The sequence below is a fragment of the Oryctolagus cuniculus genome, chromosome 18 (assembly GCF_051225735.1).
Source record: "Oryctolagus cuniculus isolate XC-2025 breed Fujian yellow rabbit chromosome 18, ASM5122573v1, whole genome shotgun sequence".
Lineage (NCBI taxonomy): Eukaryota > Metazoa > Chordata > Mammalia > Lagomorpha > Leporidae > Oryctolagus > Oryctolagus cuniculus.
The window spans coordinates 4205352-4229146 of record NC_142884.1 but is presented as its reverse complement, the minus strand read 5'-3'; the positions used below and the strand labels follow the sequence as shown (position 1 = coordinate 4229146).

At 56.9% G+C, this 23795-nt stretch overlaps 1 protein-coding gene across 1 annotated transcript in view; it reads left to right on the top strand.

Moving 5' to 3' along the window:
• Positions 1-23795, top strand: part of LOC138846779 (paired immunoglobulin-like receptor B) — a 67492-nt gene that overhangs the window by 31858 nt on the left and 11839 nt on the right. The window contains 4 exon segments of the mRNA XM_089320117.1: positions 10496-10536; positions 14442-14508; positions 16318-16392; positions 17243-17521. Of these exon segments, the coding sequence (XP_089176243.1) occupies positions 10496-10536; positions 14442-14508; positions 16318-16392; positions 17243-17521 (462 nt within the window).

Here is a 23795-nt window from a genome sequence, read left to right as displayed (position 1 = left end):
AGTTGGGCCAATGGTGTGTCGATTTTGTTTATTTTTTCAAAGAACCAGCTCCTGGTTTTGTTGATCTTTTGTATTGTTTTTTTGGTTTCAATTCTGTTTATTTCTTCTCTGATCTTTAGTATTTCTTTCCTCCTTTTGGATTTGGGTTTGATTTGCTGCTGATTTTCTAGATCCTTGAGGTGCATGGAGAGTTCATTTGTTTGGTTCCTTTCCAGCTTCTTGATGTAGGCACTAATTGCTATAAACTTTCCTCTTAGCACTGCTTTTGCTGTGTCCCACAGGTTTTGATAGGTTGTGTTATCATTTTCATTTGTTTCTAGAAATCTTTTGATTTCTCTTTTAATTTCTTCGATGACCCACTGTTCATTTAGGATCATGTTGTCCATTCTCCATATATTTGCATATGGTGTAGAGATTCTTGGGTTGTTGATTTCAAGTTTCACTGCTCTATGGTCTGAGAAGCTGCATGGTATAGTTTCAATTTTTTTGAATTTGTTGAGGCTCCCTTTATGGCCTAGTATATGGTCAATCCTAGAGAATGTTCCATGTACTGGGGAGAAATACGTGAACTCTGTGTCTGTGGGGTGGAGGGTTCTGAAGATATCTATTAGGTCTATTTGGTCTATGGTGTCAATTAGCTCAGTTGTTTCCTTGTTGAATTTCTGTCTGGTTGATCTGTCCATTGGTGAGAGTGGGGTGTTGAAGTCCCCTGTTACTATTGTATTTGAGTCTATATCTCTCTTTAAATCCTTTAGTAATTCTTTCAGGTAGCCAGGCACCCTGTAATTATGTGTGTATACATTTATAATAGTAATGTCTTCCTGTTGGATAGATCCTTTAATCATTATATAGTGCCCTTCTCTGTCTCTTTTAATAGTTTTTATGTTAAAGTCTATTTTGTCTGATATTAGGATGGCCACACCAGCTCTTTTTTGATTTCCATTAGCTTGGAGTATCTTTTTCCATCCTTTCACTTTCAGTCTGCGTGCATCTTTGCTGATGAGGTGTGTCTCCTGAAGGCAGCATGTAGTTGGATTCTCTTTTTTGATCCAATCAGCTAGTCTATGTCTCTTTGTCATGGAATTAAGACCATTCACATTCAATGTGATTACTGTTAAGTACTGTCTTTTCCCCTTCATGTTTCCTGAAATGAGCTGTTTATGTATTTTGAACTTTGTTTGTGGGTTACTCTACATTCGCTTTTTTTTGCAGTGAAGTTCTTGTTTTTGTATTTCTGTGTGCAGCACGTCTTTGAGCAAGTGTTGTAGGGTTGGACGCGTGGATACAAATTCTTTCAGTTTCTGTTTGTCATGGAAGATCTTTATTTCCCCTTCATTCATAAATGATAGCTTTGCAGGATATAGTATTCTAGGTTGGCATTGTTTGTCTTTTAAAACTTGAAATATATCATGCCATTGTCTCCTTGCCTGTAGTGTTTGCGATGAGAAGTCTGGGGTGAGTCTGATTGACTTAGCCCTGAATGTGATTTGTCGCTTTTCTCTGGCACATTTTAGGATTTGTTCTTTGTGTGTCACTGAACTGAGTGTTGCCGCAATGTGTCGTGGTGAATTTCTCTTCTGGTCTACTCTGTTCAGAGTCCTGGCTATCTGTTGTATTTGTGTGTTGTTATCCAGCTGCCTTTGTTTAAAGTTTTCTGATATTATTTCGTTGAAGACACCTTCTAATCCATTCTCTCTTTCCACCCCCTCAGGGACTCTTATTATCCGAACATTACACCGTTTGATTGAATCTTGTAGGTCTCCGACCGTATTTTTTAATTTTTTAATTTCTTCTTCCTGCGATTGAACTGACTGTATTATTTCTGGAAGTTTGTCTTCGAATTCTGATATTCAGTCTTCTATTTCATCTGTTCGATTTCCGAGGGATTCCACGGTGTTTTTTATATGGTCAATTGAGTTTTTCAGTTCTAGTATCTCATTCTGGCTTCTCTTTAAGATCTCTAATCCTTGGGCTTGTTTTTCATTCAGCTCTTGACACTGTTTCTCATTATTTCTAAGTATTCTGATTATTAATTTTCTGAATTCTTTTTCTGGCATGTTTTCAACTTCTTCTTCTTCTGCCTCTGTTATGGTTGGTTTAGCCTGCTCCATTGGCAAATTTATATGATCTTCTATATTTTTTGGTTTTTGGTTTTGTTTTTTGGCATTCCATCTGGGTGATTTTTCGGGTTGATTTCCCTCTACTATAGGCTGCTGTGAGTCTCTACCAATATCCAGTGTAATCAGGCTGCTCTACACAGCCTGCAGGTAAACAGACAGGATGGCTGAGCTCAGGTGCTCAGATCAGGGGAGGAGAGGCCGTGGGGGGCTCAGGACAGAGGTGCTGGGGATCCCCAGCCCCACGTGGAGTATGGTTCCACACGAGCCCAGTCCCCTGCTCCAAGCCCCCCTCAATCAGAGAAACCCAGCACAGGGTGTGGGGCATGGGTCACCAGCTGGCCCGGGGCCAGGGTATCCCGTGCTCTCAGTTCCCAGAGGAGCTCGGGGCCTGTGCTCCAAGACACCCTCCCCTCCTCAAGCCCCTAGCAGGGACCCAAGTCCGCCAGCTCCCAGCAGGACCCCAACCCAGGCCCCTGTCCCCTGTTGTGGGCCCTCCTGCACCTGCCACAGACATAGCTGGGCTGCAGCTCAGCCACACCTCTGCAGTGTCTGCCGTCTTCATCTGCTCTCATCAGCTCTGAGAGGCCTGGAAGATTCCGTCACCCTCCCCACAGGATCCAGCCCTCCCCACTCCCCTCCCCCCGCCCCAGCCCCCACAACTGTACTCAACAGCTCAGGAAAGTGAAGTGCGTGTCTCGGCCACCCGGCCTGTGCAGGGAGAACCAAACCCTAACTGGACAGAAAGTGGACTCCGGGGGGGGGGGGGGTTTGCTGGAGTGGGGGAGGGGGGCCGGGCAGTCACAGTACAGGGGGCAGAGGAGGCGGAGGCCTGGTCCTAGCTGTCCCTAGTGCCCGCTGTGTCCTGGGCCCCGTCCTCAGGGACAGCAGGGGAGGTCGGGGAGGGGCTGCTCCCTTCCTGTGAGGCCACAAAAGAGGAACCCGTGACGCCTCCCCACTCATCTCCAGCCGGCTCTGGGCCTGCGCCCCTCACAGCACAGCTGTTCTGCTCCACGGGACCATGGGTGGCGGGGCCCAGACCCCAGCCCTCACTCCCCTCCTCTGTCTGGGTGAGCCGGGGACACGGGGAGAATGGGACCCCTACAGGTCCGGGAGAGTACAGCGCCCTGTCTGGGCAGCGGCTCTTCCTCTATTCAGCTGTGGACGTCTCCTGCCCTATAGCTGTGCCCAGTCCGCCTTGCTCTCCGGTGGGAGAGTCCCCCCTGCAGACCAAATGTGGATCCGCACCCATGTGCGCCTCGCGCTTTGCTCTTTCTTCATGGAGCCTTTTCTCTGTTTCTGATGAATGCAGTTCCCAGTGCGCATGCGTGGGAATCCGCGTTTCCACCCAAGAACACGGAGCTTGTGCCAAGTAGCAGAATAAACGAGCGAAATCGGATTTCAGGGTGGGAGGGGTCCATGCATTTGGGAGTGACCCAGAATATGGAAGATTTCTCTCTCTCTCTCTCTCTCTCTCTCTCTGTATCTAGCTCTGAAACTCTTTCAAATAAATAAAATATATGTTTTTAAAAAGTTAATGGTGTACAGCATTGGTAATGTACTAAAAGTCAGCAATCTATACACTTTCAAGAGCTGGTTTTATGTCATGTGAATTTGAGCTCAATAAAGAAGGAAACCTGGATCCTCGAAATTACCATCCAATCCAACAATTCCTCTCCTGCACATATAACCACAGGGATTGAAGCAGGAACCCAAGCAGGTGTTTGCATCCACGGGTTCAGAGCAGCCTCATTCACATGAGCGCAAAGATGCCAGCAACCAGAATAAGCACAACAGGTGAGTGCGTCCACAACAGGCGGTGTTTGTAGACACGGCTGACACTCTCCTGTTAGAAAAGAAGGAGGGTCTGGATAATCGTGGAGAAACCCTGAAGATATGACAATACAGAAATCAGCCGGTGTCACAGACACCATGCTCTGATTCTGCTCTGAGAGGTGCCCGGGGGTGCAGATTCAGAGGGCAGAACGTGGACTCAGGTGTGGGAAGGCAGCGTGCAGGCTCCTGCTAGTGGGTCTGGGGTTTCTGTCTCCGCTAATGAAGATGTTTGTGAACAGGTGCTGGTGGGTACACGACACAGTGAACGTGAGAGGTAGCTACAGCATGAATTAAATTTCGGTCAGGTCTGTAATCTGTGCTCTGTGAATTTCAGCTCGACAAAGGAGGAAGACACAATTAGCAAAAAACATTTTTGCCACCTATTTTTCCCTTTAAATGAACACATAATAATTTGGGAGGTGCAGTGTAGTATTTGAGGGTGTGCTGATCACACCAGGGCGTTCCCATCTCGTCATGTCTTGTGTTTGGGCCCCAGCTCCTCTCCTCGAGTTCTTTGTAGAAACACTCAACAGGTTATGTGAGCCATGGGTGCCTCCTGTGCTGTGCAGACAGAGCCGTTCCTCTATCTGACTCCACCTTGGGACCCGGGGACCAAACCTCCCTCATCTCTCCCCCCAGACCCTTTTCAGCGATAGTGGTCACCATCCTACTCTGCTACTATGAGACCAACTTTTCCAACTTCCGCGTAGAAGGGAGAACTTACACTGGATTCCTGGGAAGGCGTATTTCACTTAATGTTCTCCAGTCCCAACCATTTCTCCACAAATGACTGGGTTTCATTAACACTTTTTGAGAACAGAATTATAGGGTGGGAGTTGGTACAGCAGTTAAGTCCCTGATTGGATGCCTGAATCCCACAGCAGAGTGCCTGGGTTAGGTCCAGATCTGCCTCTAAGGTGGCTTCCATTACTGCACACCTAGGAGACAGGCAGTGGCTCAGTGCTTGGTTCCTACCCCAGGAGGGAGATTGGCTGCAGCTCCAGGCTCCTGACTGCGTAGCACAGCCCTGGCTATTGCCAGCATTTGGGGGGTGAACCAGCAAACAAAACATCTCTCCCTCTCTCTTCCCCTATCAAAGTATAAGTATTTCAAAAGAAAATGATAGGCCTTTCATCTTAATTTATTTCTGCCCCACCCCCACCCCAAGAACAGGGAAAAATGGTGTCTCTCTGACAGTCCACCGAAGTCTAGGCTGCATTTTTTCTAAGGCATATTGCCAGTCCTATCATAACTGCCATACTAGGTTCACCAATTCCCTTGAGTGGGTGTGTGAAGATCTTGTGCCAGGAAACCCCTGTATCTTCCTTGTACCAACTGGAGATCCTGGGAAGCCACACATGAGGTGGTGGAGAAGGAACTGGGGTTGCAGAAGGAGGCTGATTCATCAGGACTCCCTCGGATACAGCACTGCAGGGTGTTACCATGGGACATAGAAAGGATTCCCACAGATACAACCATGCAGGGTGTTCCCAGTACGGACAGATGGAGGATTCCCATGAATACAACACTGCAGGGTGTTCCCAGTGTGACATAGGGAGGACTCGCACAATTACAACACTACATGGTGTTATCAGTGCCGACAGAGTAGGATTCACAGGATGCCACACTGCAGGGTGTTACCAGCACGACAGAGGGAGGACTCCCACGGATACAACACTGCAGGGTGTACCAGTATCGACAGAGGGAGCGTCACCTGGGCAGCCCCCAGTGTTGCCCTAGAGTTGGTGGTGCTGGGTAAGGAGACAGCCAGGGTCTTCAGCCCTCATGTGGGAATTTTACCTGATTTTTAATAGACTTCGAGAATGGTTTTAGGGAACAAATAAGAAGTTACCACATGGAGTTGCTATAGACCCTTCACCCAGCTCCCTGTTAGCATTGTAGGTTAATATGGGACATTTCTTCCCAGCACCCTTAGCTCAACTAGTCCATGGTTTATTTAGATTTCCTGTGTTGGAAGCTAATCCTTTATCTTCTCCAGGATCTCACACTGCCTCTGGTTCTCTCTGTCTCTTTAGGCCCTTCAATTCCCTTGTTGGTGTTGACCTTGATGACAATTTTCAAGAACATGTGCAAGACCTCAAGGACGCCCTGCCCTGGGAAGCTGTGTGACAGGACTGGGTGATGGGTCACTACGCAGAAGATGCCAGAAAAGAGCTGTCCCTAGCACAGCCCAGCAGGGACCCAGAGGATCCAGGAGCCTGGCTGCTGCTGCGGATCTGGGACACTTGGTTCCCAAGGGAGCGTCACCCTTCCTCCCGGCACATTCTGTGTGGAAGGAAGTCTACGTCAACCCACACCTGAGAAGTGGAGCGCAATGCACCTGCTCCGGCCCAGCCTTCACTCTAGCTCTACCACCAGGGCGGCCCAACCTGCTGTATCTGGAGGGGGCGTCTAGGCCCCCTGCTTTCCAGAGGAGCACGTCTGGGGTTTCCGGAAGAGAAGTGCAGGGTCTCTTAATTTCATGAAGTTGGTGTGTGGGGTCTCCAGAGAGCACCCGAGATTCCCGGGTTTCCGGAAGAGAACTTCTGTGGTTCCTAAAGATAGTGTGTAGGGGGGTCTCCGGAAGAGCGCGTCTGATACTGCAGCTATCCGGAAGAGGGGACTGGGGTCTTTATATGCACGCCCGAGGATCCCGGGTTTCCGGAAGAGCGCGTCTGGCATTTCCGGTCCATGAACATTCTCTTTACATGGCAGCTCCCCTTCAGCCCCACCTGGCCCCTGGAACCCTTGGTACCACGCCCGATTCCTGGTTTACTTCTCGACGGTGCCAACTCCCTGAGTGCGTGGGCGGCTCCTTGACTCACCTGTCCACAACAGTGTGGGACAGAGAGGGGATCCTGGGCTGCACCACCCCTCCAGGTCCAGACCCCCACTGCTCCCTTCTCCTAGCGCAGGTCGGGCACAGGGGAGGAGCTAACGGAGAGGAGACCCTTAGACACCTGCGCGCCCGCGTTCCTGCGGCGCAGCTCGCATCGCTGTCATGGATCAACCGAGTCGAATGGGGCCCGAAGCAAGGCGTCTCACAGTGGAATAAGACTCCGCCGTGGATCGAGTGAAATCCGGACGTTTGCAGCAAACCGAGGCACTGCGGACACTGTGGAAGTGAAACAAGCCAGGCACAGAGGAGAACCCACGCGGGAAGTCACTCAGGTGTGGGCTGTGAGGGACTTGGGGAGCAGAGTGGTGGTCACCAGGGAAGGGCGTGGGATCCGCAGGTCAGAGAGCAGAGCTACAGAATCACGTGGGAGAAGAGGTCTAGAGGTGTAGTGTGCGTCATGGCGACTGTAGTTAATAACGCTCACTGCATGGGCAGCTGAAATTGCTTAAAACTGTGTCAGATGCTCCCAGCACACAATAAGTCTGTGAGGTAATGCACACGTTATCTAGCTTGGGTTAGCTCTTCCACGTGTGTGTGTCCGCGCGTGCTTCATGTTTATGTGACAAATAGACACAAATACAACCTTTGGCTTCAAAGTAACTTCTTCAAAAGGAGAAAGTGTGCTGACCTCACACCTTCTCTCTCAGGCTCCTGTGACAAGCCCTGCCTGGCCGTGGAACAGGGTCTGGGGTGAGGCCAGGACAGAACATTTTCCTGTGATTTCCTCTCCAGCGTCCTCTTGGATAAATTCCAGTGAGCCCGGAGGGAAATGGCTCCCTGCCACAGCGCTGACGCCAGGGGTGCTGGGCAACCTTGAACCCCCGTATCTCTGTGGTTACCACCATGGCAGCCCTCAGGTGTGGCAGCCCCCAGTGGTGCCCTGGAGCTCGTGGTCACAGGTAGGTGTCTCTCATTCCCGCTGTGTCCTTGGCAGAGGCTCACGGCTGGCTGTCCAGGGCCCTGTCCATAGCAGGGGTGTGCAGAGGAGTGTGGGAAAGCAGTACAGGGCACCACGACTCGGGCAAGGATGCAACGAGAATGGCTCCCCCTCCCATTCAGCTCACATCCTCTGCCGTCTCCCAGGCAGTATCCCTGGGGACAGGAGGTCAGCTGAGCCAGGTGGGCGTGGGCACAGCACAGCAGCCACGAGAGATACACACTCTGGATCATGGTCAAGTCCCAGTGAGCCAGGTTAGAGCTGATGTTTGTGTGTCACAGCGTGTCCACATGGCCTGGGGCAGCCTTCTTTAGATTTGTCTCAGACACATGAAAAGGTGAAAACACACGTAGCCCACGGGCCATCCACAGAGAGGCTGGAGGCTGGCTCTGGTCCTTGGGGCAGGATGTGCTGACCTCTGCTGGGCACTGAGTACGCAAGTGGAGGTGCAGGTCAGGCTGCACACAGGATGCTGTCCCATCAGCACACTCACACACGCATGCACACACACGCAGACACACATGCAAACATACACACAAATGCAGACACATAAACACATGTACACAAACATGCGCGCATGCACACACATGCAGGAACACACAGAGAAACGCACAAATACATGTGTGCACACAGATGCACACACACATGCACACATAAGCACAGATGCGCATGCCCAGAGACACAAACATGCATACACCTGCAGACCCACACATAGATACATATGTGCAAACACATGCAGAAATACATGCAGAGACATACACATGCACACGCACAGATGCACCTACTCACGTGCACACAGACATACAAATGTGCACACACACGTGCACACACATCAACAGGACACATTAGAAACAATTCCATAAGTATCTGGTGTCAAGGGCACAGAAATAAAGAGCCAGTGGTGGAGACGAAAGCTTAGTTGAGAGCCTTCTGGCTCGAGTGGGAGCAGGAGCGGGGGTGCTCGGCAGACACTTCCCAGGAGGTGGGCCCTGATGGGGTTTAGCACCTCCCAGGGAACAGAGACCCCGCCCCAAAGGTCTCCACAGAACTAAAGAGAGTGGGTGCTGTGGAGAGAAAGCGGTCAGGACCCTCGGCCCTCAGGGAAAAGCTCTGGTCACCACCCCAGCCGGCCACACGCGGGGAGCCTGCACCTGCAGATCTGGAAGCAAAGTCCTGAAAACCCAACACCCGCGGCCTTCACAAGAACACGAGGCCGAGACTGACTGAGTAGGGCGGGAACCTGCAAACCCACAGAGTCCACCAGAGAGCTGCCGCCTGCTGGGCACCCAGCCCCGGGGGAACTGGGGGAGACCACAGAAAGGACGCTGGGGCCCTCCACGGGGAGTAGATCCCACTGCAGCTGAACCCTTAGCGAGAACAACCGGCCTCCTGAGGAAGCAAATCCCACGCTGCAAAGGGAGGCCCGTGTTCGATTCCCCGTTGCAGGTCCGGGCTCCGGCTCCCTGCTCATGCAGGTTCTGGAGCCGTGGTCTTCGGTTGGGTAGCTGGGTTCCTGCCTCCCGTGTCGGGGCGTGGATGGAGCTACTGGCCCCTGGTGTTGGCCATGTCGGTGTGCGCCTGCGCAGTCACGTGCAAGTGTGCACCTGCGCAGTTCCCTGTCGATGTGCGCATGCGCAGTCCAGAGTCGGTGTGCGTGTGCGCGAGGCCGCCTCAGGTGAGTCCGTGTCCGCCCACACGGGGAAGCTGAGGCTCAGGGCAGAGGGGTGTGTGAGGGGACGCAGTGAGGGCGCCTCCCCCGGGAGTCAGGGCAGGCGGCAGGGAGGGGGCGGCGCAGGTCCTGGGAGGCCTCAGGGCCCCGCAGCGGGTGGTCGGGTCAGGGGAAGCTGTGGCTGAGGGGCGTGGGAGCGGCGTCCGCGGCGGAGGGGGCGTCCGGGCCTCCCCCGCCCTGGGTCGGGCCCCGGGACCTCCGGGCCGGGCGGGAGCGGGTCTGTGCCCACCTGCGTCCTCCGGAAGTGGCCGGGCTGCGACCCCACAGGAGGGGCTGAGGGCGGGGACGACCCCGGGGCGCATCAGCCCACCTGAGGGGCGGCTCCGGGAGGCCCGTGTCCTTGGTGCTGGGTCCTGGCCCTGGGAGAGGAGGGCGGAGCCGGCTGACAGGGCAGGGCGGGGCCCATCCCTGCAGGGCGCCTGTGCCCCCATCCTGGGGACTGAGGGCCTGGCTGGGGTGGGGGCGGTGCCCCTTCCTGTGGGCTGCGGGCAGAACAGCCCTGCGATGCTGGGAGGACCCGGCCTCCGAGCGTCACACCCGGTGTGTGTCCCTGCCGCGGGTGCTGTGCCGGGGCTGGCGGAGAGGACGCCATGACCCCGCCCTCGTGGTCCTGCTCAGCCCGGGGAGATGGGTAGACGGGGAGGGGAGACCCTGCTCTGGGAGGGACCCCGCCCCGCCCACAGCCAGGCCCTGCTCCCTGGAGACCCCAGGCTCAGGAGCCCCGGGGAGGAGAGGACCTGCACAGGGGCAGGGGCAACCTCTCACGGGGAGCTCTCCTCCAGGGCTGTGCGGGCCCCAGGACCCGAGTGCAGGCAGGTGAGCGTGCCCCCACTGTGCCGGTCCCCCCCCATGGGACAAGGGCCACCCCGGGCAGCTGGGGTGGGGACAGTAGCCCTGTCTGGTGAGGAGGGCGTCTGGGAGGGTCCTGGCCTGAGAGGGGATGTGGTCCTGGGACCCAGCCTCTGGTTTCCTTCCAGGGACCCTCCCCAGACCCAGCCTCCGGGCTGAGCCAGGCTCTGTGATCACCCTGGGCAGGCCTGGGGCCCTGTGGTGTTGGGGACCCTGGAGGCCCAGGAGTGCCGTCTGCATAGAGAGGGAATCCCAGAGCCCTGGGACAGAGCGATGCCCCTCGAGCCCGGAAACAAGGCCAAGTTCCCCACCCTCTCCTGGCTGAGGTGTACCCGGGGCGCTACCACTGTGTCTGCCTCAGCGCTGCTGGCTGCTCAGAGCCCAGTGCCGCCCTGGAGCTGGGGTGACAGTGAGGAAGCCACACCTGAGCAGGAGCTGGGTAGGTCACGGAGACTCTGAGAGGAGGTGTAGATGTGAATTGGGTGCGGGGCCTGGGCTCCTGAGCCAGACACCCAGAGTGAGGGCGGTGGGACTGCAGGGCAGGAGGGAGAAGGGTGTGGGCAGAGCCAGTGTGCAGCCCCGCCCCCTCTTCCCTCCTGACCCAGCAGGGCTCTTGGTGGTCCCTGCAGAGGGTCTGATGGAGTCACACAGGGACTTGGGGTCGGCCCAGCGCCCTGGCCGGCAGCCCCAAGCCAGGCTCCCACAGGGCCGGAGCAGATGAAGCACTGGACAGGCCCTGCGCATGACTGTCCTCACACCCCGGATGCTGTGGGCCTCTAGACCAGGACAGAGACTGCGTGGGCACAGTTTGCCCTGGCCTTGGCCCAGGGTGGGCCCCAGATCTGTTCCTGCAGGGAGAAGCTCTCCATGCTGTGGGTGCCACGTGGCCTGTCCCCTGCGCAGCTCCCCTGGCGGCCCCAGAGCACAGGGAGCCCTACAGAGTAACGTGGAGGTGGCTCATCCGAGGGCCAGGCTGAGCTATGTTGCATGATGTGGGGACCCGGAAGCATCCTCTGTGGGCACCGGTTCAAGTCCTGGCTGCCCCACGTCCAATCCAGCTCTCTGCTATGGCCTAGGAAATCAGTAGAAGATGGCCCAAGTGTTTGGGCCCCTGCATCCATCTGGGAGACCCAGAAGAAGCTCCTGGCCCCTGGCTCTTGGCTCCTGGCTCCTGGCTCCTGGCTCCTGGCTGGAGATCAGACAAGCTCCAGCTGTTCGACCCATTGGGATGAAACCAGCAGATGGATACCTCTCTCTCTCCTTCTCTCTGTAACTCTGATTTTTAAATAAATATTTTTAAAAACGTGTGGCTTATCAAACTCCAAGGTAAAATCCCAGATGACCGTGGGAATCCACCCTCTGAGAGGACCACACAGAAGTGAAAGAAAGTGTGTGCAGGGTTTCTTCAGGCACGGGAAGTTCAAGGTCATCTGGATTTCTCAATGCACAACTAACGTAAACCCCACAACACGGCAGTTCTGGCGGATGGCAGCACCCGGTGTTCTGGAAGAGTGCGGATGCCTGCCCGGCTTCCTCTGGTGGCTGATTACTCTGCTTGTCCATGTGGTGCAAGTCTGCGTTTCCCACAGAGTTCAGGGAGGTGGGATTGAGAGAGCACTGTGGATTCTGCACCAGTGTTTCCAGTTATGGGCTGGGACCCCACCCCACCACTGCGTAACTGAGGGAGTAAAGCCAACACCTGCAGCGCCGGCATCCCATATGACCACCAGTTCCAATCTCGGTTGCCCCACTTCTGATCCAGCTCCCTGCTAATGCCCCTGGGAAAGCAGCAGAGGATGGCCCAAATGCTTGGGGCCCTGCACCCACGTGGGAGACCCAAAAGAAGCTCCTGGCTTCAGCCTGGCCCAGCCATCTGGGGAGTGAGCCAGAAGGTGGCAAATCTCTGTTGCTGTCTCTCCTCTCTGTCCCTACCTCTCGAATAAATAAATCAGAGTTTACAAAAAAATTTTAAACACTCCTAGAAGGAAATACCTGGGTAAATATGACCTCAGACTACATCACAGCGTCTTAGCTGTGATTCTGAAAGTATGAGGAACAAACAGGAAAATGGCTGCATTGATCATCCTCAAAACTTCAGAACTCTGTGCACCGTGGACAGCTATGAAGGGAACAGGAAGACAACGAACACATTGCATGCAGATCTGGAAAACACAGTAGGAAAAGCAAGGGTGCAACTCACTCAGCACAAGGGAAGGGAAGTGCAAATAATGCCAGAGAGAGGCACTCCCATGCCACCTCACTGGTCACTTCTCGAGGACACAGTAGGCAGAGTGTGGTCAGGGTGTGGGGAAATCGCAGCCCTGAGACGCGGCTGGAATGTGCAGGGTTCAGTCACTGCGGCAAGAGACTTGTAGTTCCTCAAAGCACCAGACCCAGCCTCGGCACAGCACAGAGCAACCCACCCCCTGCACGGAGGCAGGCGCTCCCGTTGACCCACATCCTGGCAAGGGTCAGGGTCAGGTGCAGCACTCACCAGTGTGCTGAGTGCAGGCTCCATGGAGTGTTCTCACCACCGAGGGCCAGGCGGAGGCCCTGACAACCACCCAGGGACTGTGTACACAGGCATCCGTCCAAGCACGGCCGGCCAGGGACAGGAGCAAGATGTGCACCGGTGATGCGGGGCTCAGGGAGGTGGGTCTTTGTCTCTGTAGGAACTCTGATGAGACCCAGGAAGCCGTGAAGTGAGGATGTGTGGGGCTTAGGGGCACAGCCACACACAATGGGCCTTGCATAGCACCCTTCCCAGAAACACCCAGGGCTGGAAGCCCACAGAGCCCTGGGGCTGTGCAGGGCTGTGGAGGCCAGAGGGGGTCGTTGCATTTCTTCGGCTCTGCTGTGAACCCCACTGCATGCACGCTTTGCCAGCTCCTGTTTCTGGGAGGGGGACTTCCACTCAACCAGATGCAGGGCTAAGGAAAGGACAGATGCCTGTCAGTGCCTTGCCACATCACTGTCATCATCAACCGAGGTGAATGGGGCCAGAAGCAAGGCATCCCACAGTGGAATAAGACTCAGCCATGAAACGAGTGAAACCCGGGTGTTTTCAAAAAACCGAGGCACTGCGGACACTGTGGAAGTGAAACAAGCCAGGCACAGAGGAGAACCCACACGGGAAGTCACTCAGAGGTGGGCTGTGAGGGACTCGGGGAGCAGCATGGTGGTCACCAGGGGAAGGTGTGGGTGCTGGGATCCGCAGGTCAGAGTGCAGAGCTACAGAATCACGTGGGAGAAGAGGTCTAGAGGTGTAGTGTGTGTCATGGCGACTGTAGTTAATAACACTCACGGCATGGGCAGCTGAAATTGCTTAAAACTGTGTCAGATGCTCCCAGCACACAATACGTCTGTGAGGTAATGCACACGTTATCTAGCTTGGGTTAGCTCTTCCACGTTTGTGTGCGTGTCTGTGTTGTGTGCTTGTGTGTTTGATGTTTACATGACAATTATACAGAAATACAACTTTTGAATATCAAAGCGATGATTTCTTTAAAAGGAGAAAGTTTGTCGACCTCTCCTCTTCTCTTTCAGGCTCCTGTGACAAGCCCTGCCTGTTGTGGATCAGGGTCTGGGGTTAGTCAGGACAGAACATTTCCCTGCCATGTTGTTCCTCCTCCAGCATCCTCTTGATAAAGATCCAGTGAGCCCGGGGTGAAATGGCTTCCTGCCACAGCGCTGATGCAAGGGGTTCCAGGGAACCTTGGCTCTGGTCTGGGAAACCCCCGCATCTCTGCGGTCACCACCTGTAGTGGAATGAGAAGGCCATACCAAGATGGCCACACGCAAGTGAGCCTCAGTTACTCAGGAATGGCTTCGGAAGCCCCCTTGGAAGCCACCTGGAAATGGAGTAAGCCTGGCAACAGGATGTGATTGGTTAGGGCATAAACTGCCCATTGACTGGATTGGCTGCCTTGGCTATATAAGCTACTGTACCAACTGAAATAAAGGAGTCTGCAGGCTGCTCGCCTCTGGTCTGTTTTCATCCGACTCCCGGGGTCTGTGTGGTGACTCTGTGCCTCTTGCTCCCACCATGCTCCTCCTCTCAGAACAAATCCACAGCAACAGCCACCGTGGCAGCCCCCAGGTGTGGCGGCCCCCAGTGGTGCCCTGGAGCTCATGGTCACAGGTAGGTGCCTCTCAGCCCCGCTGTGTCCTTGGCAGAGGCTCTCAGCTGGCTGTGCAGAACCCTGTCCACAGCAGGGGTGTGCAGAGCAGCGTAGGAATGAAGCAGAGGGCACCTGGACTCGGGCAAGGATGCAACGAAAATGGCTTCTTGCCCCCTCACAAACTCAGCTCACGTCTGTTGCTGTGACTGGGCTCCAGCTCCTTGCTCAGGCAGGTCCTGGGGCCATGGTCTCCGGCTGGGCAGCTGGGTTCCTGCCTCCCGGGTGGGGTCATGGATAGAGCTCATGGCCCCTGGCATTGGACCTGGTTCACCCCAGCCATCAGAGCATTCGGGGAGTGACCCAATGGATGGATCTGGCTTGCTCGCTCTCTCTCTGCCTCTCACAATTTCAGAATTTAAAAATAAAAAATCAGAAACTTGCGCAAAAGCCAGAGGTGACCCCACCCCGGGAGACACTGTGGTGATTTTGGCCTCGTCCTCACGGCGCCAGGGGTTGACTTGAGTTCTGTGGTCGGTGTTTGGAGAGAGTTTGTGTTGGGGCAGCTTGGGGAAGAGCTGGTCCCTGTGCCACAGGACAGGAGAGGAAACCCAGCCCCAGGGGTCGACCCCTGGAGCCAGAGTGGCCCTGCCTCAGTACTCATGCTGTCTCTGAAATCCAGCCCTTTCATCTCCCCCAAGGCGAGTACTCAGGCCCCGGAGGCACAAGAAAGGGCAGACAGGCTGGGCTTTGTTTCCCATCACTTCTAGGGAGCACAGAAAACCCGCCTTCCTGTCCCCACCCTTGCTCCTGCACCTGCAGGGAGAGGGCTGTGGTCCTCGAGGTTCTGTAGCTCAGAAAGGAGATGGAGCCCGTGCTCCCTTTTCCAGACGGGGGGCGGTGCTGTGCAGAGTCCCACGTCTCTCCATGGCTGGAAGGCATTAAAGCAGGGGTCACAGAACCCCCATTCTCTCCCTCACCTCCCCTGCATGTGGATGGCACGGTGATCTCCCAGGGCTGCCCCGTGACTGCGCCACTCGGTCTGAGCCCCCTGTTCAGCAGCTGCAGATGCACTGTGAACCCACCCAGACCCGGCCCTGTGGCATCCAGAGATGACAGGAGCTACCCAGGCCAGCAATGGACAGGAGCTCTGGGGAGGGAGCAGCGTGGTGTTGAAGCTGACAGACACTGAGGTTGTATTAGGTAGGAAGTGTTCCGTGGGAGCTTATGTGTGTATGACAGGCCTAAAGAGAAGACGTCTATGTCCAGCATATGCTGCATCTCAAAGTCATCCCGATAATGTTTCAGGGCAGCCCGGCCTTCGCATCCTGCCTGCCCCCTCCTACCTGATAACCTGCCAGGTGGAGGTCCCCGCCCCTTCTGCCTGACAAATCTTCCACAATCTCCCAGATGCAGCCCAGTACCTGCATTTCAAACACCCTGCTCCGGATCCCCATTCTCTAGGGGGTCCTGCTCACCCTTCCTCTGAACCCAGGATGGCGCCAGCTAGGCTTCCTCCTGTCTGATACCTTCAGGGGAAAACTCAGATAGGAGCTTCTTAATATTTACAGCCATAAAATCCTTTGTTTCAGGAGGAGATGTCTGATGACAAAGACTCATCTCCTTAAAAACACCCGGCCTCAACTGGACGGTGCGCTCAGCCCTCTGGCTCTCCGCTGAGCCACCGGCCTGCCCGCCCAGGTGTACTCTCTCCACTCAACCATGTGATGTCACTACCCCCTGCCAGTCTGAGTACTCTCAGGCACTCTCAGGCTCTGTCTGGAGAGGTGCCCATCTGTCCTTACGGATGTCCCTGACCTCGCGCACTACAGGGCGCTACCGCTGCTTCTGCTGCAGGGGGGAGCTCTGGTCAGAGCCCAGCGAGCCCCTGAATCTGGTGGTCACTTGTGAGACTGCCCGCTGCCATGCTGTGGTGGGGGGCGGGGGGTTGGGGGCGGCCCAACCCAGCCAAGCTCTGCGGGTGTCAGAATGGGGGCTGCTTCCTCTGGGAGGAGCCTGTAGGAGAGGGAAACCCAGCAGGGCATAGGTGCAGGGCTCCTACCGAGGACGGCACCCGGGTCCCTGGGACAGGGGAGAGAAGCAGGCCAGGCAGAGAGAGAGGCTTGTCCTGTGGGAGGGCCGCTCCCATGGAGGGAAGGTGTCCGGGCCACGGCGCTCCCTACAGCTTGGGACCTGTGTCTCAGACTGAAGCACTTGGTAGGATCTGCAGGAGGGCTCGTGACAAACACAGAGAGCTTTGGCCCCGAGTCACTGCAGCCTGGATCAGAAGGGCCGAGAGCTGCAAGCAGCCGAGTGTCCCCTGGGGAATGCGTGGCAAACGTGGGCTGCACCGCATGCGAGGGAACGGGCTGAGCTTGCAAAAGAAGTTGAGACACGGGGCGACGCTTAAAGCTGTTAAGATGCTAAATCCTATATTATGTATGTTTCTCCCCCAAAACCTAAGCAAATGGCCGCCCCACCTGAGTCTCTGACTGGTGGCTCTGAGGTGGCCCCTGGCCATCGGCTGCCCCAGGCCGTGCTGGCGTTGTGGTCCTAGCTGCCAATCTCTGGGAACCCCCCGTGGACAGCGGCTCCCAGAGAGTCCAACCCTCACTCCTGGCACTGAGCGGCTCCACCTGGGAGCACAGCTGGGGAGGGCACGTCTGTGGCTGGGGAGGTGTGGGGGGAGGAGGAGGGTCTGAGGTTGCAGGGGGGGAGCCTGGGAGGCAGGAAGACACTGGCCACCTTCTCATGCAGGAATGTACGACACGCCCACCCTATGGGTTCAACCAGGGCCCACGGTGACCTCGGGAGAGAATGTGACCTTCTACTGCCGGCTAGAGATGGTGACCAACACCTTCTTCCTGCTCCGGGAAGGCGGGCCCAGCCACGCACAGGGCAGCCACGGGGCGGTGCCAGCAGTGTTCCCCATGGGCCCTGTGACCTCGGCACACACAGGCACGTACAGGTGTTTTGGCGCCTATAGTGACCATGTGTGGTCCTTCCCCAGTGAGCCCGTGAAGCTCCTGGTCACAGGTGAGGAAGCCCCCAACCCAGGTCCTCCCTGGGCTCCTAAAGAAAACCCAGGGTCATGTCGAAGGGATGTCCACCCCAGGGTGCCAGGGAAGGAGAATGGAGGGAGCAGAGGAAGCCCCCAGCCCCAACCTGTCCTCTTCATCTCTGTCTCCAGATGTGGGAGACCCCAGCCTGGAACCCAGAGACCCCGCCCTTGCTCCTCTTGATTAGCTTGCTCCCTCACACTTGGGAGAGCTGGAGCCTTCCTGTGCGTGCCTGTGGGCGCCATGGTCTTCCCCGCCTGCACAGTGCAGTGCAGGTGCCCCAGGTGTGGTGGTGTTCAGTGCCCACAAGCCACCGGCAGTGAAACCCGCACCCTCCCTCTCATGCTGGTCCATATGCAGAATGCAGGTGCACTAGGGACATGATGAGAAGTTACCCAGAGGCTGTGTCCCTGGGCCTGTGACACGCAGGGAATCTTGTGTTTAAGACATGGGCGCAGTCTCCAGGAGACCTCACTCTGTGTATGGGAATATTCCAAATCCCAGGACAAGCCCATCTGGAGCACTTACTGTCCCTAGCATTTTGGATAAGGGACGGGCAACCCATACAGCTGTGCCCGTCACCCAGAAAAACATCTGGGGCATGAGCGTTCCGGCCAGAGTGGATGGAGCATCCGTGGGTGGAAGTCGGGAGAGAGAAATGTGTTATATGAGGGCAGTTCAGAGAGCTCATGGAAAGTGCAGGGGTAAAAGGACTGGGCCATCTTCTGCTGCTTTCCCAGGCACATTAGCAGGGAGCTGGAGAGAAGTGGAGCAGTGGGGACTCGAACCGGTGCCCATAAGGGGTGCTGGTGCTATAGGCGGAGGCTTTAGCCCATTACACCACAGCGCTGGCCCCATAGACTTCTCTTTTAACTCCGTGTCCCGTGAAGTTTTAGAAGCCCCCTGGCATCGCACACAAGGAGCGCTGGTGACCTGGAAGGGGGACCCTGGAGGGCTAAGCAGGGCCGCCTGGCTGGTCACACGCAGGAGACATCTGGGTGAACACTGGCCGATTGAGCCCATTAGCCGCATGTTTCTCAGAATGAAGAGATTTCCAGAAAGAGAGGGGGCGACCCAGAAGTACCAGAAGCCAGGAAGGGGACCCGGTGACAAGGGACTGGACAGGAGGCTGGTTGGAGGGGGTGGCTCAGGACACCCAGGGGACCGCCAGGCTTTGGATTTGACGCCGTGTGTGGAGAAAGGCCCGCGTGAGGAGGGCGCAGAGCCCCCGTCGGAGTGCGAGGCACGGAGAAGCACACGCAATAGTGCAGCTCCGGCTTCTGCCTGGGGCCTGGGGGCCCTGCCCGTGGGGTGAGGACACTGAGACCCCTGTGAGGTGTGGGATGGAGAGGCTGGGTGGGCGGAAGCCAAAGCCAACCCTCCCTTCCCACAGCAGGCTCTCGGGAACCCCGTCTCGGAACCACAGTGTCCAGAGTCCAGGATGGTGAGTAGCGGGGCTCCCGCGGGGTGGGGGCAGGAGGAAGGTCTGGGAGGTGAGGGGAGAGGAGCGGGTGGGTGCAGTGCTGCATGCCATCAGCGGCCCCTCTGCCCCAGCCCCAGCCGCCTGGGATCACACCGCCCAGAACCTCCTGCGGATCGGCCTGGCTGTCCTGGTCCTGGTGGCTCTGACGTGCCTCCTGGCTGAAGACTGGCTCTGCAGGTGGAGGACCCGGGAGGGAGCTGGCTGTGCCCAGGCCAGCATGGACTGAGATGTCTGGGCTGTGCTGCAGAGCGGGGGTCACCTGCACGGAGTGGGGGGCGGGGGTGGAGGTGACGGCCTGCTGAGGCAGATCCGCTCCTTGGCGTGTGCACCTGCTCAGCCACCGCTGCCCCACTCTGGTCTCCCCTGACAAAGCAAACAGCCCTGTCCTCCATAGCAAGGCTGCGGCTGAAACTTCACGCACACTCAGAACGCAGTTTGGGTTTCTGTGAACTATTTGAGGTCGCTTCAGTGCTGCTTCCCGTCATGCGCTATGTCCTGATCTCTCCCTCCCTTGGCCTGCGGGGTGCCCCCCCCAGTCTCTTTCCTGCCGCTGTACCCGAGTGCCACAGGCTGGGTGATGGACAGAGGCTCGTTTAGCTGCTACCCTGGAAGTCAAATGATGATCACCCAGGATGAGGGATGGACCCTGGGACTCCCTGAATCCGGGGCCTCCCTCCTGCCCTCATGCTGAGACCACAGCTCGGGACCCCAAACCCGTCCTCCAGGGCCCTTTATGCCCAATGAGGTGGGGAACGGAGTTACCTGGTGGCCCTGGAGTCTGCAGCCCTGGCACAGCCCAAGTGCCGGAGCTTCTCCCACCCCGGCTGGGTCTCACCGACAGTGGTATGGTCCCACCAACGTGAGTGGGGCCTCACCGTCCTGGCTGGGGTCCTACTGTTATAGCTTTGGTGTCACTGACCTGGTGGGAGGTGTCTCACCATAGTGCGTGGGGTCCCACTGACCTGGGTGGGGTCTACCTACCCTAGGTGGGGTTCACTGACGTGGGTGGGAAGGTCTCACCATAGTGGGTGGGGTTTCACCATCCCGGGTGGGGTCTCACTATCTTGGTGGGGTCTCCCTGATATGGTTGGGGTGTCACCGACCTGTGTGGGAGAGGTCTCACCGATGTGGGTGGGGTCTCACTGCCCCAGGTGCGATCTCACTGGTTGAATCCCTAGTGACAGAGAGACTGGCAGACTCAGGAGGCAGGGGTGAGGGTGGGGGCAGATGGGCCGCTTGGGGAGGGGGGCTCCTGTGCTGGATGCAGAAGCTCTCAGAGTGGGCGGGGGCGGTGGAGCTGTGCTGTGAAAGCCTAATATCCCACTGTCCACCTTGAAGCCCTGAGTGTGGCGAATCTCCTGTTCTGTTTTGCCACAAAACCTGTCTCCAACAGTGACCCCCTAGGGAGCAGAAGTGTCCCTGGTTGAGGACCACTGTCACATTCTGTAACAGGGTTTCTGGAACCTTCCGTGTGGTGTGGTTTTGGCCAGGGCCTTCTGTGCACTGAGGCGTGGGTAGCAGCAGCCCACGAGCATCCCCAAGCACCACCCGGTGTCCCACAGGTGGCAAAGACCACCCCTGCTGAGCCCACGGACCCGAAGCGTCCCGGCCCGTATGCTGTTTTGCTCCAGATTCCAAAGGCTTCTTTCGGTCTTGCAAAGACAAGCCGGGGGCACAGGATCTGGGGAGCACTGGTTTCCTGGTCTGCCCCAGAGCCGCCCTGTGGACAGCCACTGAGTCCTCCCTCCCTGTGCCTCCCCGTCACCCGGATATGATCGCTGGTGGGGGATTTTAATTAACCTCTGGTTCTCACAGGGTCAGATGCTTCCGGTTCCCACTGCCAGGCCTTTGCGTGCAGGGAGCCATGGCAGCAGGGAGCACACAGGGTCCTCCCTGAGAGGACCCTCCCTCTGGCCAAGGCCATTCTCTCTGAGCACGACCATGAGGCTGATCCCACCCAGAATGAAGGGCAAAGGCCCAGCTGGAGGCGGCGGGTTCTGGCCCTGCCACACGGAGCGGCAGCAGCAGGTGGTTCTGCAGTGGCCCCAGGCTGTGTCTGCAGGCACGTGGGTGGGGCTGGACACCAGACGATAAACTGTGAGCCGTGCGGCCCAGCCTTAGCCTCCATGACTGGCACCTGAGTGCCTCTGGCAGCGCAAGGCTGAGCGAGGGCAGCCCCTCCTCCCAAATCACTGGGGTGGGGGTGGGCAGGTCTCCACGGGGGGCCCAAGGGATGCTGACAGGTGGCAGACCTGCTCTGTGGGTCAGCACTGTGCAGGGTAGGTTCTATGGGATATAAGTTACATTTAATGAAGCGCCTTAGAAAATATTAGAAGGGAAAGAACATTGCATAGAGCCGCTGGCAGCCTCCTCTCCAAACCGGCGCTTACAAGGGCAGTTCTGCTCCAAGACCCAGAAAATCCTTCCAGAAACCCCAGAGTGAACATGGACGCCCAGAAACGCCCAACACCAACCACGCTCAACTTAGAAGACAAACTTCCTTCGGGTTAGGATTGACTTCCGGCCTGTGCATGGTTGGGCCAAAGGAAGTGGACTTCCCCCGAGCTCTGTGATTGGCTCGCAGGACGCAGGAGGGGGCAGGGCTTCCTGCTCAGGGGCCGAATGAGCTCGTCCCATCTTTAACAGGAGGTGGGCTCAGCCGTTGCTATGAGACCTGCTGACAGCACCTGGCCTGCCTCAGACAAAGCCTTCCTAGTTCGGGGGTGGGGCTGAGGTACAACCCTACCCCCCAGGCCGCCCGGGGTATTGTGGGTATATGCGGCCATGGTGAGAGGTAGCCAATGGGCGCTCGGCTCTCAGTGACTCTGTCTCCCGCACCCTGTGGTTTCTGAGGCGCTGGGAGGAACCTTTCGCTCACTGGTGGTGTCTGCTCTCCTGTTGTGGGACAGCTCCAGAGCCGGCGGGGGAGAGGCCGTCTCCTCGTCTCCCATGCGGGAGAGGTTGACGGCGGGGTCTGCAAAGCCTGAGGAGCCACGTCACGCTGGGCCCTCCTTGCTCGCGCGTGGACCTTCCAGCCCCGACCTCCGAGAGGGGACAGAGGCTGGGGTGGTCACAACGCGCCCACGGGAGGAAGCGCCTGGGAAACCCAGCCCAGGGTTTGGGGGCACTCCAGGCCGTGGACAGGCCCGCATGTGGGTGCTGGAGGGCAGCACCACCCCAGAAGCCCCCCAAGCTCAGGACCCTCCCGATGGGCAAGCAGGAAGCCAGGAACTATGCCCGCATCCCGGTCCACAGTGACCCCCATTGGCCCTCCCGCAAGGCTCCCTCCCCATTTGCACCTGTATTGCCCTCCTCTCAGGCTGGTGGCCGCGCGGGGCTGGGCCTCACCCACTCCCTGGAGGCTGCGTGCTTCTCCCAGCTCAGGGCGCAGCAGGAGAGCTGCATCTCAGGTTCGTGGTCGTGTCCTCAGAGCCATCTGCTCTGAGCCTCTCTCATCTACACAGAGTGAGGAGGAGCAGGCTGCCCTGGCCAAGGGCACCGGCACTCCCTCCTCCTGCTCACAGGATCCGGGTCACTTTGCACCTGTGACCTGCATGTTGGGATGAGGGCGGAGACACAGGCAGCCCCTGGGGAGTGAATGGCCAGTGTGGAGCCACCGTGGGGCGTGCTGTCTAGGCCTTGCTTGTTTGGGGTTAGCCTGCACCCTCCTGGGGAGTGTTCCTGGGCGGTAGCTTTATGAGCCTTGAGTGGTTAAAGAATGTGGGGCCTGGACACGGGGTCGTGGCCCAGGTTAAAGCCGCCAGCTGTGATTCCAGCACCCCATAGTGCAGCACCAGTAGGAGTCTCAGCCTCTCTGCCTGCAGTCCAGCTCCCTGCTATGCAGCTGGGGGAAGCAGCAGAGGATGGCCCAAGTGCTGGGGCTCCTGCACCCACGAAGGAGACCCGGAAGAAGCTCCTGGCTCCTGGTTTCCAGTCAGTTGGATCTGAAGTGGAGCAGCCGGGACCCCTACCTGAGCTCTGGTACAGGATGCTGGTGTTGTGGGCGGCGGCTTCACCTGCTGCATCCAGCACCAGCCCCTTGATCTCAGCGCCCAGAATGGGATTGGGGAGTCCGAGCGTGGTCCCACTTAAATTCTTGCAGGAAGCTGCAAACTCTTTTCCTTAGCAACTGCGCCATCCCATGTCCCCTCAGCAGCGCCCGAGGCTTCCTTCTCCACCACACCTACGCTGGCACCTGTGGCCTTGCCCGTGGCAGCCTTCCTGCGGGGTGGGATTCAGTGGCTCCCCTGGTGCTGGCATCCTCTCCCTCCCTGCGGCCGCTTGATTCTGCGTGAGAGATGCCCGTCCAGTCCCGCTCCCCTCTGTAGCAGGGTCTGTTCTCTGCATGCAGCAGACGAAAGCCTGCCTGTGTAGACACAGGGTGACCTCAAGGACGCAGGTCGTCACAGGAAGAGCGAACACCTCAGGATTCAGAGAACTGAAAATGAAACCAAAAATGACCTACATGAAGGATCTCTGTGGGTGAGATCCTGGTGGAAAGAAGGGGCCATGAAAGAAGGATGCACCTTTCTCTGAAGGGAGGAGAGAACTCCCACTTTGCTCATGGCCCTGTCTAAATACAGACCGTTTTTGCGGACTCAAAAGGCTTTCTTTAAATCAAAAAAAGAAAGATTATTTATTTATTTGAAATTCAGAGTTACATGGATATTGAAGGAGAGGCAGAGAGAGAGAGGTCTTCCATCCACTGGTTCACTTCCCAATTGGCCGCAATGGCTGGAGCTGCACTGATCTGAAATCAAGAGCCAGG